Here is an 18,217-nt window from a genome sequence, read left to right as displayed (position 1 = left end):
ACTGTGCTCACTCTGTTCCTGTTCACCTTATACACCACTGACAACTCAGAGTCATGTCACTTCCAGAAATTTTCTGATGCCACGGGTTAGGGTGAAAAGGCCATCTTGGATGCCACTGGTGGAGATGTATAAGGGAGAGTTTCCAAACTCAAATTTCTTTAGTACAGTAAATAAGTATTCCCGTTCAACCCAGATCACTAGTTCAGGTGCTGTTGTTGTAGTTTTAAAGTAGATAATATTTGTAGAGGAGCAAGAGTAGGCTTGCCTTAAAGTGGGAGGGAGAGTGCTATGTTGCAGCGATTCCTTATAAGTAGCATGCAGTAAGGGAGACAGTTTTTTCTGAAAGAAAAAGAATCCCCTGGAAATCCACCAGGGCCAGCAACTTCCTTTACATGCTTCTCATAGTGAGAATGATATTTTTCTACTGTTAATGGTGAATCAAATTGTTAAGCAGCTTCTGGGTTTATCACAAGGAAATTGAGGCTAGAAACAAATTCATTCCAGTGGTGTCAGGTGGAGATTCAGAGTTGTATAAAGAGGAGTAGAGTGAGTGAATGGTGGTGGCTAAACAATTGATTGAATTTTCAGTTATAACGCGATATAATGAAGCGTGATTTTCATACCTCAAACGACGCAATTACATGGTGGTCACATGACTGGAGAGCACTATGCTCTCAACTTGTTTAAAATAGCGGCAGGCTGACTGAAGAGTCTTAAACTGACACAACTGGTACAACACTAGAGGAACATCAAGTCGATGGTCTGGAATTATTTTGCTTTAAAAAACAAATTGATGATGCACAGTGTCAGGGCAGAGCCTGATGGGGCCTTGCACAAATTTGCACAATTCATGCTGCTCTGTTTTTTTTTTTCATGTTGCTTTGTTGCCATATTTATTCATATTTCCACTTTAATTATTCTTATTTATACTGTTTATTTACACCTATGTTAGGTGATGGATGGATTATGTGATGGAAAATAAAATATACATGTACAAATGTGCCTACACCTTCAGAAGCTGAATACCAAACACTAATGATGAAACAATAACAGCATAATGCGCACAATATTAACAACTTTTATTAGCACCAGCTTAGGAAGTGCAAATACAACAGTCAAACAATTAAATTAACTATCCAGGAGAGTTTTTGCGCAGAATGCGCTACACGCACATCAATTAAATGAAATCACAGCCTGAGCAACTTTGAATAACAAAAAAGATCAGCTTATAAAAAAGTGCAAATACAACAGTCAAACAATTAAATTAACCTGACCATACAGAACAGTTTTTGCGCAGAATGTGCCGCACACACACCAACAGTGGACATAGAATCATTTGTAGGCATTTAATGAATTATATCTTATATTTAATCCTTATCTCCTATATAAGAGCACTGCAATTTTTTTTTTTTTTAATGACTGTAATGACGGTGTCGACAACTGATACTGTTGCTTTTGAAAGACACCGCCGGTATACCTTATTACCGTATTACCGCCCAAACCTAGTAGGCACAAGCCAACAGTTTGGTGATGCTGTCGAGCCCATCTGTGGCACGTTGCGTGAGCGTCGTGTATTTGATCCGTGCTGCATGCAACTTCAAAACCTACTGGGAGCGTTTCAGAAGTGAGTGTTTAGCCTGCCAGACTTTGTTTACTTGCTCAGATTTGGCCATTTTTCCAGTGTATGTTATTGTAAGCATGCTTCTACATGTGTAAATATGCTACGCTATGTAAATATGCTATGCTTATTAAGTTTCGCTTTTGTCTGTTTTTACGACCGGCAGTTTGCACGGGGTATGTTATTTTGAAAATCCACCTGATTCTCTTTGTTTTTTCTGTGTCTGGCTTACGCCCACTTGAGGTGGTCTGTGTAAATACCGTATACCGCAGTAAAATGTGGAGACGGTATGAAGGTATTAAAGTTTGGGTACCGTCCAACCCTAGTGCCTACACCTTCAGAAACTGAATACCAAACACTAATGATGAAACAATAACAGCATAATGCCCACAATGTTAACAACTTTTATTAGCAACAGCGTAAGAAGTGCAAATACAACAGTCAAACATTTAAATTAACATAACGATCCAGAAGAGTTTTGCACTTGACAGAGGTGTCTGGCAGTCTACTCACTTTCCATGACTCATCTTCCATACCACTTAATCCTCACTATGGTTGCTGGAGCCTATCCCAGCTGGCATCGGGCGAGATGCAGGTCGCCAGCCTATCGCAGGGCTAACACAGAGACAAACAACTATTCACACACACACACTTAGGGTCAATTTAGAGTCACCAGTCACCCTAATGAGCATGTCTTTGGAGGTGAGAGGAAACCGCAGTACCCACAGGAAGAACATGCAAACTCCACCCAGAAAGGCCCGAGCTGGACCCAGACCTTCTCGCTGGGAGGCATCAGCACTAACCACCAAGCCTCTATGCCGCCCTCTACTCCTTTTATATACTCTATATATTCTTTGTTCAACCTTCTACAAACCATCCACTCAGACATCTTCTACAGTGGTGGAAAGAAGTTTTCGGACACCCTTAAAATTTGTTTATTGTTTGCAAGAAAAACAAAACAAAATTCTTGACAGTTTCAATATGTCAGTTCTCAACATTTAACATTATCAAATTCAACAAATAACTGAGAATGTGTTCAAAACTGAACAAAAAAATAAATAAACCATCACATTATCAAATTAATATTTAGAACTCCTGCCACTAGCACGCAATAGAGGTCTAATCCTGGCTGGCATGTTCCCCATGAGCCTTTCACACTGTTGAGGGGTAATCTTGTCCCATTCTTCTTGAATTACTACTTATAATTCTTTATTCTTTATAATTCTTTTAATTCTAAATTCTTTAGTTTGTGTTTTGAAACAGACCTTTTGATAATCCACCACATTCAAAAAAGCGTTGAATAAGGTCAGCTGGACTTGTAGAATTTCTTGAAGACGTTTCACTTGAGTGGCGAAACGTCTTCAAGAAATTCTACAAGTCCAGCTGACTTTATTCAATGCTTTTTTGGATTACTATGACCTGGATGACTGAGAACCTTCACAGACATAATCCACCAAAGATTTTCAATGGGGCTCATGTCCGGGGATTGAGCTAGCTACTTTAAGACCTGGATACTGTGCTCCGATATGGATCCAGCATTCTTAACAGTTATAAAACCTAAATCCTAGGAACAGCTAAGATACTGATCAGAACCCTCAAACTCCCAGGCCTCTGGTAGAGGACCCAACCTTGTGGATGACACAGCTACCACCCCGTGAGGGGATATATACAGCGGGTAAAGTAAGTATTGGACACATCACAATTTTTCATATTAAACATATTTCTAAAGGTGGTCATGTCCGGGGATTGAGCTAGCTACTTTAAGACCTGGATACTGTGCTCCGATACTATACTCCAATACCGATCCAGCATTCCTAACAGGTATAAATCCTTTTGATGGTGTAGCACTGTATGACTTAGGTTCATAGATCAAACTCAGCATGTTTTTCATATACAGAATTCTTCTGCATAAACCACACAGCAGCACTAAATACCATTACCCTCACTTGCAGCTGACCCTTCATTTATGATTTGATTATTTCCTGAGATCCAAATTTTCCAAAAAAATTTTGACCTATCGCAAAACTGTTTATTCAACGCCTTTTGGAAAACTGTGCAACGATTTGGTTTTGAGGGAATGTCTTAACTTGATTAGCCTGTCACACAAACTGACAGGGGGTGAGGGGGTGTGAAGAGTCCTTGGTTAGTGTGAGTTGGGGGTCAGAGCAGATAGTGAGTTCAGTTTCCTGATAGCCTGGTGGATGAAGCTGTCCCTCAGTCTGCTGGTCCTGGCCCGCAGACTCTGCAGTCTCCTCCCTGATGGCAGCAGACTCAGGAAGCTGTATGGCGGGTGGGTGGCATCACCCGCAATGCAGAGGGCTTTGCGTGTGAGCTGGGTGTTGTAAATGTAACAGAGAGATGGGAGGGAGGCACCAATTATCCTTTCAGCTGCTTTCACTGTTTGCTGGAGGGTCTTTCAGCAGGATGCAGTGCAGGCTCCGTACCAAACAGTGATGCAGCTGGTCAGGATGCTCTCAATAGTGCCTCTGTAGAAGGTGCACATGCTGGCTGTCCTCAGTTTGCGGAGGAAGTAGAGGCGCTGTTGAGCCTTCTTGGCCAGTGATGCTGTGTTGGTGGAGAGTTCCTCGGTGACGTGCACACCCAAGAAATTGGTGCTGCTCACCCTCTCCACAGCAGCACCATTGATGGACAGAGGAGCATGCTGGGTGTGCGCTCTCCTCAAGTCCACAACAATCTCTTTTATCTCTCTTCAGAGAGAGATTGTTGTGTGTGCACCATGTGGCCAGGTGGCTCACCTTACTCCTGTAGTCCCTCTCATCCCCGTTGCTGATTAGATTCACCACAGTCGTGTCATCCGCAAACTTGATGAGGAAGTTGGAGTTGTGCATCATTGTGCAGTCGTGGGTCAGCAGAGTGAAGAGGAGGGGGCTCAAAAGGGGGGGCTCAGAAGCTGTGGGTGATCCTCCTGGAGTGCTGCCTCTTGGCCTCTCTGATGCCACAGGAGAGGTTGGCCCCTCCTCATCCCCGGATCTGAAGGCAGTGTACCGGACCTTCAGTAGCCTGTGGACCTTCCCTGTCATCCACGGCTTCTGATTTGCCTGGACAGTGATGGACTTAGTGGTGGTGACATTGTCCATGCACTTGCTGATGTAGGCAGTTACTGTTTCTGTGTACTCCTGGAGGTCAGTGGTGGAGTTGTAGGTGGCAGCTTGTTTAAACATGTCCTAGTCTGTGGTGGCAAAACAGTCTTAAAGTGCCTCTAAGGACCTCTCTGGCCACACTTGTTCCTGCTTCCTAACTGGTTGGGTGACTTTAACCAGTGGTCTGTGTGCTGGCATTAGTATAACAGTGAGACGGTCCGAGGCACCGAGATGGGGGAAGGGAAGGGCCTTGTAGGCTCCTCTGTGGGAGGTAAAAACGTTGTCCAGAGTGTTGTTTCTCTGTGTAGGAAAGTTAATATGCTGATATAGTTTGGGAAACACGGTCTTGGGGTCTGCATGGTTGAAATCCCCAGCCAGGATGAGAAAAGCATCTGGATGGGCTGTCTGCTGCTCACTGACTTGGTGTAGTTCATTCAGTGCCTCACTCAGCATCGCGACACCAGGCAACGTTGAAATATGGCAGGTATATAAAACAAAAGAGAATTTATCTGTATGAATTTGTCTGTATGGTGTTTAATGGTGAGCAGACAGACACGCTCACACTCAATATACCACACTCAAAATAACATCCATCCAGTGAGGATCCTCAGACAAGATCCTTAATGCTACCAAGGCCTATCTCAGGAACATGAGAGCACACAAAAATGACAAACTGGATGTCGCTCGGGTTAACAAGGTCTGCCTCAGGTGCTAGGGAACCAGGGAAACTTGCTGAGAAATGGTCTACAGACATGGTGGAACAAGACATGGTGGAAAACAAAGAGCTGTTGGAATGCTACTATATAAGCAATCCCAGAAACAAGGGGATATGTGCACCAAATGTTGGACCAATGGATACTTCGAAACCCACAATCAAGGCTAACAAATAAACTGCATCCTGATTCGCATGTGCTGAGAAAACCACCGAATGACATCACAGGAGCTCCAACAGCAGTGGTCAAACCAAAGTGATGTCCAGCGTTCCACAAACACTGATCAATAAGAGACAGATATTAGCCCAGTGTCGTTGGGCCCAAGCACACAAGAACTGGACAGTCAGGAATTGGAAAAAGATTGTGTGGTCAGATGAATCCAGTTTCCATCTTTATCTTCCTCCTGGTAGTGTGAGGGTATGCAGAAGGCAGTATAATGTTTTGGGGATGCATGAGTGCTGCTGGTGTTGGTCATCTCACTGCCTGTGATGGCACATTGAATTCTGCCAAATATTGTGCCACTTTGTAAACCCACATGCTCCCTTCTGTAGGAGCACAGTATCCAGGTCTTAAAGTGGCTAGCTCAGTCCCCGGACATGAAAATCTGTGGTGGATTATCAAAAGGTCTGTTTCAAAGCGCAAACCAAATAATTTAGAAGAATGGGATAAGGTAACCCCTCAACAGTGTGAAAGGCTCGTGGAGCTCTAGTGAGTGCCAGTGACAGGAGTACTAAATATTAATTTGATGATCTCATGTTCTACTTTTTTTTCAGTTTTGAACACGTTCTCTGTCATTTGTCGACTTTGATACTGGATGCACAATAACTTTTTTTGAAAACGATACCAATAACTGATAACTTTCTGCTTTTAAACGCTGATACCGATAATCGATAACATACCATGGAGATAAGAAAGACTAATGAACAAACAGTTTTCACTCTTAAAATGAAGATATTTATTTTTTCAGATGAAAAACTATTAGCAAGGAAACATTTTCCTAAAAGATCAAGGTCAAACAAAACTATTTGATATTTCAAATGAACATCACAAAATAAAGGCCTCTAGAGCTGAAATACTTTGCATCAGGTTTAAAAGTAAATACAGTGAAAAAGTGCATTCTACAAGTTTTAAAAAATAAATAATGCATTGACACAAGTTAGAATCAAACATTTCTATGCTAGTTCCATGCTATTTCTCCCTCCCCGTGGTATTTTCTCTAAACATTTATTGCACCCAGTAAGCTGTCTTCCTCAGAAACTTTAAAAAACTCCCACACTACTGCCACCATCTTGTATATTTACAAACGTATGCATGTCCTGTGACGCTCTGTGGTGCATCGTGGTGTGATCAGACTGGTGCTGAAAGAACTCCTGTGTGTTCGACTCATTGTCCAGGATGACTTTCACCTTGTGAAGCATTCTCCTGTCTGACACCACTGTCAGAGGGTCCAGCTTCACTCCCACAATGTCACTGGCCTTGCGTATCAGTCGAGGGCAATGAGTAAAATGCTGTGGATACGACGTTGATATCAGTCAGCTACTACCAAAATTATGACAGAGTTGACGAGTCGTTTTCCGACATGAGGGAGTAATGCATTTTTTCAGTCAGAAGGTTGTGTTTCCGATTATACTGATGCCTCTTGAACGCAGCTTTCACTGCAGGCCATGCAGGTCTCATGTAGGAGAGGGAGCACCTAATTAAAACAACGACTCACACCGCAGTGCTGACAAAAATATATATGTTATCGTGCCAATAAACCATGATATCGGCCTTATCGGAATAATGTCATAATTTCCTGATATCGGACCAATAATTATCTTGCACCCCTAATGTATATGTATAAACGTCGCTCTCACCTTCACAGGGAGGTGTCTGTGCCATCCTCAAGGTCCTCTACCAAAGGCCTGGGAGCTTGAGGCTTCTGCACAGTATCTTAGCTCTTCCTAGGACTGCATTCTTGTGGACTGAGGCTTCAGGTGTTGTTCCTAGGATCTTTTGGAGCCACTCACCCAGTTTGGGGGTCACTAACCTGAGTGCTCCTACTACTACAGGGATCATGCTCGCCTTAAGCTTCCACATCTCTTCCAGCTGCTTTTTCAACACTTGGTACTTCTCAACCATTTCATGTTTCTTTTTTCTGATGTTGGCATCAGCTGATATCGCCTTATCCATCACCACCACTCTCTTCTGCTCTTTGTCCACCACCACTATGTCTGGTTGGTTAGCCAGGACCTGTTTGTCAGTCTGGAAGCTGAAGTCCCATAGAACCTTGGTCCTGTTGTTCTCCACCACCTACTGTGGTGTGGCTCATTGGGACTTCTATACTATATTCGGTACAGATGTTCCTGTACACTATCCCAGCCACTTGGCTGTGCCTCTCCATGTACTCTGATCCGGTTAGCATCTTACACCCTGTTACTATGTGCTGGACTGTCTCAGGGACATCTTTGCGCAGTCTGCATTCTGGGGTCTGATGTGCTCTGGTAGATCTTGGCCTCTATGGCTCTTGTACTTGGGGCCTGTTCTTGTGCTGCTATGATTAGACTTAGACTTAGACTGTAATGATCCACGAGGGAAATTACTTTGTCACCATAGCTTCTTTGCACATAAAAGTGAACACTCTTAAAACCACAAGAAAATTGAGATTACATTGAAGTAAAATAAAAATAGGCAGGGTGATCAAAAATAATAAAATAGTTAAATAGTGTCCAAGGTGATGTGGATGTATGGCCAGTTGCATAGCAACAGTGGTATGGATCGAGTCGTTAATGGTGTTTCCTTATCAGCTGAGGGAGGGATGTAAATACAAATGGAGTGTGTCTGCTTGTAGAGTCCCAAAACTGGGCAAAGATGCACTGTGGTCCCAACCAGGTCTCCGAAGCACCTCCCATGACACACTCCCTCTGGGTCCCATCAAGCGCACACAGTCTGTCGATCCTGCTGCCGAAGACCTCACGTTCCCTGTGAGTACAGATGGAACCGCCGACTCAAAGCTCCTTCTCCGAATCTCCACCACCAACTCCAGACTGTCCGTCAAGCGTTTTCCAGCCATTGGTGCGTTTTCCCGATATCAGCCACTTCTTCAAATTGACAGTGGTACATGCTGTGTAGGGGCTTGTCCCTCCAGGTTGTCTGCTCCTCTTCCACTGCACTCTCATTGGGTTTCTGTTGTCTGACACATTTCAGTTCATCATTTAATGGTTTTCAATGTTTCATCCTGGACCATGGTCTTGATACTTACTAGTTGTTGGCCTCCTTCTTTTCGCTTAGCGTTTTGTCTCAGGGTGTTGGGCTTGGGGTGGAACCCTCCGTGCATGGTGAGGAGCTTTCTTAATATCTGTAGCTCTATCTCCTCCTTTCACCAGCTTATGATCCCAGCAGGGTGTCTGAAACAGCTATGTCTTTGCTAGCCTTAATTGTGGGTTTTGAAGTATCCCCTCTCTCTGGGATTACTTGTATAGTAGCAAGAAGGGCAGTAGAACAGCGAGACCGGGAAATATGTGGATTAACAGATCAAATTAAGGACAACTGGACTCAACAATGACCCATACGAACTACAAAATAACAAATGGTCACCAAACATCGACATGTGGCCAGAAATTCAACTGTTTAATTCGTTCATGGCTAACACTACCACTTATTAATTGTTCAGATGAAACATAGCCAGAGAATTAATGTTTTAGTTCATTTCAGTTACAATAAGTATAGCTGAATAAACTATGGTAACACTAAGAGCGTTACTGAGAAGTAACGTTAGCCATACACTACGTAATTTAAGGTATGACTTCATCAACAAAGTGCAGCATAAATTAATATTATCTGACACAAAATCTGGACCACAGCACCAGATTTTGGTGCCTGGATTCCAGTTGGTTCTTGATAATGCAGTCATCCATTTACTTCTCATTTACTTTCTGCAGCCTGTAAAAAAAAAAAATATATCTCTGACAGCTTTTCAAATCTGTTGGTAATAATAATAATAATAATAATAATAATAATAATAATACTGCATTGGTTTTATATTGCGCTTTTCCATTTTTAGATGCTCAAAGCGCTTACAATTATATGCATTACTCATTCGTGCGCAAGGTGACACCCTGGTGGTCGTATACTACCTCAGTACTCACAGCTGCCCTGGGTCAGACTCAAAGAAACACAGCTGCCAAGTTGCACCTATAGCTTCTCTGACCACCAGCGTCACTCACTCGCAATCATACACCAGGGAGCATACACCTGAGGGCAAGGGGGTTAAGTGTCTTGCCCACTGACAAGAAACCGCCAACCTTTCAGTTATTGGACGACTGCTTTACCTCCTGAGCTACTGCCAGTCAATCACACATCAGTCCCTATTTTTGTATTTAGTTTTACAGTTTAGATGGTATTAAAGCTGTACAAACTAATGTAGCTAATTTCCATGTTAGCCACTCTTTGGGCATAACCACGGAGATATCCGTTTGCGGTGATGTCACATGCGTACCCTCTATAGTTAACCTGCTTCTGTCCTCTGCTGTTGTCCGGAAAAGGTCAAAGTGTGGCTACATAATCATAATGACATAATGAGTTTACATATTTGCTGTTTATGTTCTCTTAGTATTTGTCGTGTAAACCTAGAAGCTTCACATGTTTCAGATAATCAACTCTGATCTGGGTCTCAGTATGTTCAAAGGACCAATGAATTCAGCACTTAAACAATGGTCCCTTGGTTTTGAAGATTAGTATTCAAAGTACTGAAGATTAACCTATAGGCAATGAATAGCAATACTATATAAAGTGATTAAACAAATAAATGACATTTTCGTGTGTTACGCTCTGCTGGTTATAGAGTTATCGAGGTTATAGAGTCTTATCAACTTGTTTTTTTGTTGTTGTTTTTTTGTTTTTTTGCCTAAATTTTATCTTATTTAGTTTTGACTGTTTGTTTTAACCTGTTTGAAGTAATAAATAAATAGTCTGATAAATTCAACAGATTTAAGCTGGATAAAGGGATTGAAAATCTCACTTTTTTGATTTAGTGGGTGTGTGTACGGAAGTGTCACGATAACAGTTTTCCTTAGTATGATTATTGTCAGAGAATTTATCTCAGTATTACAATAATCACGATTATTATGCGTTGATTGTTTTCACAACTCTATTCATATATAAAATCACATGAACACTCCTTGAAGGTCTTAAAGTTTTTTTTTATTTCTATCTATTTATTTCTTTATTTCTTTTGATGCCAAAATATAATTATATTACTAATTATATGACCCAATATTTGTGTTTGTATATTTAAGTATCTATTTACAAGGGAACTGTTTAAATTATTTAAATCATCAATTGTCATCTATACCAGATGTTTAAGTTTATTTTTAATCATTTTAATCATTTGTCTAATTGTATGTGGCCACATATAAAACTTATTATTTTGGTTATTTTATGTTATGTTTTAATTACAATGACATAAACAAATTAGTAAAACATGAAACGGACTAGAAGCACAAGTGTACAAGACCTGGATCGAGCTGGAAGCATTAGCCCAACGTTTATGCACAGATGGGAGAAAGCAAAAGGAGGTAATGCTAAATGCTCACTGACTGAGTGAGGACCTTAACTACGTGGCGTTTTCTTCTACACGTCACTGCAGGAGGAAGGGAGGGAGGTATTGACCTCACGCTGCACTGAAAGCCGAACCCGTCGTGCTCGTACATAATTAATTGCAAATAACACTCTAAGATTTTATTTTCTCTTAATGCAACAACAGAAAATCATTGACGTATTTTAATGTTACTGTGTAATTACCTTTATTTTGGCATACAAAGTCAGGTGGTTGTCCCGCATGTGGTGAAACATGTTAGATGTGTTTCCTCCTTTGACTGCTTTTTCTTCATAACATGATTTACCTGCTGTCAAGTGGGATCGTGAGGTTTTCGGCAGCAGGATTGAGGGACTGTGTGCACTTGATGAGACCCACAGGGAGTGTGTCACGAGAAGTGCTTTGGAGATCTGGTTCATGGGACCGCAGTGCCCAGATTCAGACTCTACAGGTGGAAATGTTCCGTTGGAATCTACATCCTCCCTCACAAGTACAAAGAGACACCATTTGACATGACCCATGCCGCTGTTGCTATGCAACTGGTCAAACAGCCAAACTCCTCGGACACTGTTTTTGCCAAGGTGTATATAATGATAATTCTGTCAATTTTTTCATTGCATTGTTTATTTTTATTTAATTTAGTCTCATTTATTTTATCTTTCTTGTGTTTTTTTATGAGTGTTTACTTTTATGTGCAATGAAGTTACGGTGACAGTAAGTAGTTTCCCTTGTGGATCATTAAAGTCTGTCTAAGTCTATACTTTACTTTAGCACCAAAGTCAGCTTTTGTTGTTTGGGTGGTTGGGAACTTTCTGCATTAGGTGTATCTTTCTGCTTCTCACCTCCTGTTGGGACTTGCGCTGTTAGATTCACTGTGCTGTGCTGCTCCAAATGTTTCTTTAAATTCGATGTTGTGCTTTTGGAGCTAGATAGGACTTTGTCGCCAACGCAGAGTGTGCAGGAACCTTAAAAAACTCAAAATAGTGGCATTATTTCCATCTCGAAAACACGCAACTCTTTCCTCCTTCCATTTTTTCTTACGTTTGTGTTGCTGTGCGGTATTACCCGTGAAGTGGTCAGATGGCTAGTGAAACAAATCCAGATTTTGGTTACACATCAACAACGAAGCGGTCCTGGCATGTTAACTGCACTTTGCTAGGCTGTAAAGTAGTGCACAGTAAAATCAGCATACCCAAATTAACAATGTAAGAGTTGATCTTAACACTTTTAAAGTGTCTCTATGAGTCCACACCTCAGAGTGTTAATTTAACACTTTTTCGAGTGTTGATACCTTTACACTAAGTTAGTGAAAATTTGACTCTTGTAGTTAAATTTAACAGTGCCTAAGACCAACCTCTTTAGTTTTTTTAACACTTTTATGAAGTGTTAGCAATTAACTCTCTCAGAGGACTATTTCTTAACTACAGAAGTGTTATCCCCATAACACTTAAAAGGTGTCAATATAATTCTTATATAATCCTACAAAAAGTACTTGAAAATAAACTTTACTAAAATAAAAAGGTAGTCATGTTTGGCAGTTCAAAAACATTTAAATTTAATTTTTTTTTTTAAATTTAAAAACACAATGTAGCGTTAGCACCACTTTAAGCACACTAGCTAGTGACTCCGAACCATTAGCATCATCTTATCACGTTTTATGAAAACATTAATTTTCAAACTTGCACTACAAATATTAGAACATGCAATAGTAAGGCACAATGTATGTACTACATACTAGTGTTAGCACCACTTTAGCACGCTAGCTAGAACAGTTAACACTTGAGGTGTCGCCAATACTCATAATGATTTCGATACTTGGATCAATCAGTCTAAATCTGAATGAATCTTTACAATCTTTTAAATGTTAAGTGAGTAGAAGATGAGGTTAAATGCTAAATTGGCATACTCTGGCTGTGTTAAAGTGGTGCATCCTTCTGTCTCTTCATGTAATCCCAGACCCACTTGATAACGTTGAGATTGGGGCTCTGTGGGGGTCTTTCCATCACTTCCAGAACTTCTTGTTCTTTTTTAAGGTGATGGTAGTTCTTAATGATCTAGGCTGTATGTTTGTGGTCTTACTCATGCCAACAAATTTAGGGTCAATCATACATCTCCGTGATGGTACTGCATGATGGATAAGCATCTATCTGTATTTCTCAGCACTGAGGGCACCAATAATCCTGATTCATTTGCAGAAATGCAGCCCCAGACTTTCAAAGAACCTCCATCATGCTTCACTGTTGCCTGCAAACACTCATTATTGTCCTGCTCTCCAGTCTCTGAGTTTTCTTCTGTGACAAGTGCATTAGCACCAAGTACGTTGATCAGAAGTTGTACAATCTCATGCCCTGCATTCACCTCCAATGCAGACATTCAGTTAACAGGATTTTGAATTGTTTGAGTGGGAATTTCAATTCAATTCAATTCAGCTTTATTTATATAGCGCCAATAACAATACAAATCGTCTCAAGACGCTTCACAAAAACCAGCCTGCAAAGTCCAGAGCAAGCCTGAGGGTGACGGTGGCAAGGAAAAACTCCCTTTTAACAGGAAGAAACCTTGAGCAGAACCCAGCTCATATGGAGGGACCCATCTGCCGAAGGCCAGCCGGTTAGAAACAGAGAAGATAGAGAGAAAAGAAGAGCAGGAGAAACAAGATAAACAAACTTCTGTCATAGATACATACATCAAGCGGAAGGAAACATGTAGGGTCTAGTAATATAACACATAGCTGATGATCTGTGACAGTTTGTGAGTATAACAGGAATTATGGGCAGGTTGGTGAATTGTTCATCTAGGTAGGAGTGGACAACTGGAGGAGGCCATGATGACTGGGACAGATGTAGTTTATGGAGCTCCACAGGTCTGATACACAGCACTCCAGACCATGAAGCCTGGGCTGGTTGATGAGGCCACGGCAGCAGATGTAGCTTAGAACTCCACAGGTCAGATATTCAGCACTCCAGACCAGAGACCCTCACAAGAAGATGGAGGGGGGGGGGGGGAGAGTAAGACACAGTGGTTAGTAAATTATAAGAGATAGAAAATAAAATGATAAGATATTAGAGGACAGGAGAGGCCAGAGAAGAAAGAGGAGAGGACATGTCCTCAGTGCATTGCCCCCCTGCAGCCTAGGCCTATAGCAGCATAACTAAGGGATGGTTAAGTCCAGCCCTAGCTATAAGCTTTTTCAAAAAGGAAAGTATTAAGCCTGACCTTAAACGTAGAGGCTGTGTCTGCCTCCCAAACCGAAACTGTGAGCTGGTTCCATAGGAGAGGAGCCTGATAGCTGAAGGCTCTACCTCCCATTCTACTTTTAGAAACTCTAGGAACCACAAGTAGACCTGCACTTAGAGACCGTAGTGATCTGTTGGGACAGTATGGTACTATGAGGTCTTTCAAATATGATGGAGCTAGGTCTTTCAGGGCCTTGTATGTAAGGAGGAGGATTTTAAATTCAATTCTAGATTTTAAAGGGAGCCAATGAAGAGAAGCTAATACTGGAGTAATATGATCTCTCTTGCTAATTCCTGTCAGTGCTCTTGCTGCAGCGTTTTGAATCAATTGGAGGCTTTTTAAAGAGCTACTTGGGCAGCCAGACAGTAACAAGTTACAATAATCCAGCCTGGAAGACACAAATGCATGAACTAGTTTTTCCGCATCACTCTGAGAAAGGATGCTCCTAATTTTGATGATATTACGAAGGTGGAAGAAAGCAGTCCAGGTCACCTGCTTTATGTGAGAATTAAAGGACATATCCTGGTCAAATATAACACCAAGGTTTTTCACAGTAGTACTGGAGGCCAAGGTAATGCCATCCAACAAAAGCAGGTGATTGGATAATGAAGAACCCTCCAGAACCCTGAGGAACCCCATAGCTTACTTTGATATATGTAGAAGAGTTGTTGTTTACATGGACAAACTGGAATCTGTCTGACAGATATGATTCAAACCAGTCTAGTGCAGTTCCTGTAATTTTGATCACATTTTCAAGTCTATGTAGTAGTATATTGTGATCAGTAGTGTCAAATGCAGCACTGAGATCTAGCAGGACAAGTATAGAGACAAGTCCATTATCTGAGGCCATGAGGAGATCATTGGTAACTTTAACCAGAGCTGTTTCTGTGCTATGATGAGCTCTAAAACCTGACTGAAACTCTTCAAACAAACCATTCCTGTTTAAATGATCAAGCAACTGATTGACAACGACCCTTTCCAAAACTTTAGAGATAAAAGGAAGGTTGGAAATTGGCCTATAGTTGGCTAAAACATCTGGGTCAAGAGTGGGTTTTTTAAGTAATGGTTTAATTACAGCAGTTTTAAAAGACTGGGGCACATATCCTGTTAATAAAGATAAGTTTATCTGATTTAATATGGAGGTATTAATTAATGGATAAACCTCCTTGAGCAACTTAGTTGGGATGGGGTCTAGAAGACAAGTTGATGGTTTAGATGCTGTAATAACTGAAGTGAGCTCAGGAGGATCAATTAGGGAGAAAGAATCCAAATATTGACTAGGTCCTACAGAGGTTTCTAATGTCACTGTACTTACATCTTTGACAGATGGAAGGGTGCTATGAATTTTATCTCTAATGCCAACAATTTTATCAGTGAAGAAGCTCATGAAATCATTACTGCTGAGGTCTGAAGGAATAGATGGCTCAACAGAGCTGTGACTCTTTGTCAGCCTGGCTACAGTGCTGAAAAGACATCTGGGGTTGTTCTTGTTTTCTTCTATTGATGAAGAATAATACGCTGTCCTAATCTTACGGAGAGTTTTTTTTATAAGTTGTTAAACTATCTTTCCAGGCTATGTGAGCTTCTTCAGAACTAGTGGAATGCAAAATTCTTTCCAGCTTTCGAACTGTCTGCTTTGAACTACGCAACTGTGAATTATACCATAGAGCTACCCTCCTTCGATTTACCACCTTCTTTTTAAGAGGAGCAACTAGATTTAAAGTTGTACTAAGCGATGCTGTCGTGCTGTCAACAAAATAATCCATTTGTGATCGAGTAAGATTGTGGTTGCTGACATCCACATCACTAACATAAGGCACTGAGTTAAATATTGAAGGTATTAATTCCTTATATCTAGTCACAGCATCATCAGATGAGTCTCTACCATAACGAAATGTCTCTCCAATTTCTGGGTAATTACTTATAGTAAATTCAAATGTTACAAGAAAATGATCAGACAATAGAGGGTTGTGAGAATATACGGTTAAACCCTTAGTGTCTATGCCATAAGTTAGTACAAGATCTAAGGTGTGATTGAAATAGTGAGTTGAACCATTTACATTCTGAGAAAAGCCAATTGAGTCTAATAATGACATAAATGAAGAGCTAAGACTGTCACTGCCAACGTCAATATGGATGTTAAAGTCACCTACTATAATGACTTTATCTGTTCTAAGCACTAAATCACATAGAAACTCAGAGAATTCGGCTAAAGATTCCGAGTAAGGAGCAGGTGGGCGATACACCACAACAAAGAGAATTGGTTTTTGTGTTTTCCAGTCTGGATGTGCAAGACTAAGAGTGAGGCTTTCAAACGAATTAAAGCTCCCTTATCATAAGGGATAGATTTGCTGGAATCTATTATATTGTGCACAATACCTACAGTCCCATAGTGAATTGCAGGTGTTATGCCTGATTGGTGTATGCCTGCTGCATGTCATTTGGTGGACAACTTTTTTACTGTACATTAGTGTGTGGAAGTTGTAGGTGGCTACAGTATTCATATTGTAGCAACACATGATATTCTTACAACGACCTTTTCAAAATCTGGAAAAACCTTCCCGCAAAATACTGGAAAGTACTTGAAGGCAGCCATTCAGGAAATGGCTCTCAACATTTGAAGATAAATGATAATAATAATAAAATTCTATCCAGTATCCAGTACTATAAACCAAATTCTGACTGAGTTTCTAGACTTGATTTTTTAACTGAATATAACATTTTTTACTGTCCTCTTTCTCAGAGTGCTCACATTGATCCAGAAGAGCTGTTCACTAAACTGGATCGTATTGGAAAGGGATCCTTTGGAGAGGTGTGTTCTATTTTCAAAAGGGCTCTGGTTGATCATTAATGTCATTACTGTAATTACTGTAGAACATTTGTTTTCCCATTCTTATCTCTTGCTGTTCTGTTTCTTGTTGGGTCTTTTGTGATGCTGTGTTTGTATTATTATTATTATTATTATTCACATATATTTTTCCCACTTATATTCTCCATTCAGGTCTTCAAAGGTATCAATAACCGCACTCAAAGTGTTGTCGCCATTAAGACGATTGACCTGGAGGAAGCCGAAGATGAGATCGAGGATATCCAGCAGGAAATCACGGTGCTCAGTCAGTGCGACAGTCCATTCATCACCAAGTACTATGGCTCCTACCTGAAAGTAAGGTCATAATTAGGGCCACTGGGCAACGCCCGAGTCACTGGCCCTTACAACTTAGCTGTATGCTAACTGTAAGCCAACTGTGCTGAATGTGGGTTAAGTGTGCTGACTGTGGGTTAACTTTGCTAACTGTAAGCTAACTGTGCTAAATGTAGGCGAAATGTGCTAACTCCCATGTTGACAGAGACGGTACCCCTGGCAGTAGCCCCCCGTGGCCCTTTCAAAATTTCCCAGGGGGAATTTTCTACTTTTATTCTTCCTTGCTGATCAGAGTTGCAGCAGTTGTCGGCTTCAGCTAATTTCAATGCTTTACAGCTCTCATTTCCATTTTCAGTTGATTTACAAAGCAAATTCTTCTCCTTTCAGGGCAGTAAATTATGGATCATCATGGAGTACCTTGGTGGAGGTTCAGCACTTGATTTGGTGAGTCTTCAGACATATTTCACTTGCATTTATTGTTCAGATTCAGCTGACTGATACTGGGCTTAGGTTTAGGTTGGACAGTTGTAGTGAAGATCTTATAGTGCAATCCGGAAATACCATGATCAATACGTTCACAACAAAAACACAGAAGGCGGAGTACTCGGATAAAACTCACGCGACATGCAAACTGGACGTTCTCATTGGGAGGCATCAGTGCTAACCACCAAACCACTGTGGCCACCTCCAAACGTTTAAATATCAGATATTCAACATCGAAACATAATGCATGACTCATGGCATGAATGGCACACACCTGATACAGAACAATCAATAGTCACCATACACAATATACCACAGCCAAACAGCCATTTCAGCTCCACAGAGAGG

At 41.0% G+C, this 18,217-nt stretch overlaps 1 protein-coding gene across 3 annotated transcripts in view; it reads left to right on the top strand.

Moving 5' to 3' along the window:
- Positions 1-18,217, top strand: part of LOC125023249 (serine/threonine-protein kinase 26-like) — a 92,011-nt gene that overhangs the window by 10,774 nt on the left and 63,020 nt on the right. For all 3 annotated transcript variants that reach the window (XM_047610394.1, XM_047610401.1, XM_047610410.1), the window contains exons 2-4: positions 16,988-17,056; positions 17,246-17,407; positions 17,774-17,830. In XM_047610394.1, coding sequence (XP_047466350.1) covers positions 16,988-17,056; positions 17,246-17,407; positions 17,774-17,830 — 288 coding nt within the window. The remainder of the gene's footprint in view (positions 1-16,987; positions 17,057-17,245; positions 17,408-17,773; positions 17,831-18,217) is intronic.

The sequence above is a fragment of the Mugil cephalus genome, chromosome 1 (assembly GCF_022458985.1).
Source record: "Mugil cephalus isolate CIBA_MC_2020 chromosome 1, CIBA_Mcephalus_1.1, whole genome shotgun sequence".
NCBI lineage: Eukaryota > Metazoa > Chordata > Actinopteri > Mugiliformes > Mugilidae > Mugil > Mugil cephalus.
The sequence above is the reverse complement of the archived record's forward strand: the minus strand, read 5'-3'. Positions and strand labels throughout refer to the sequence as shown.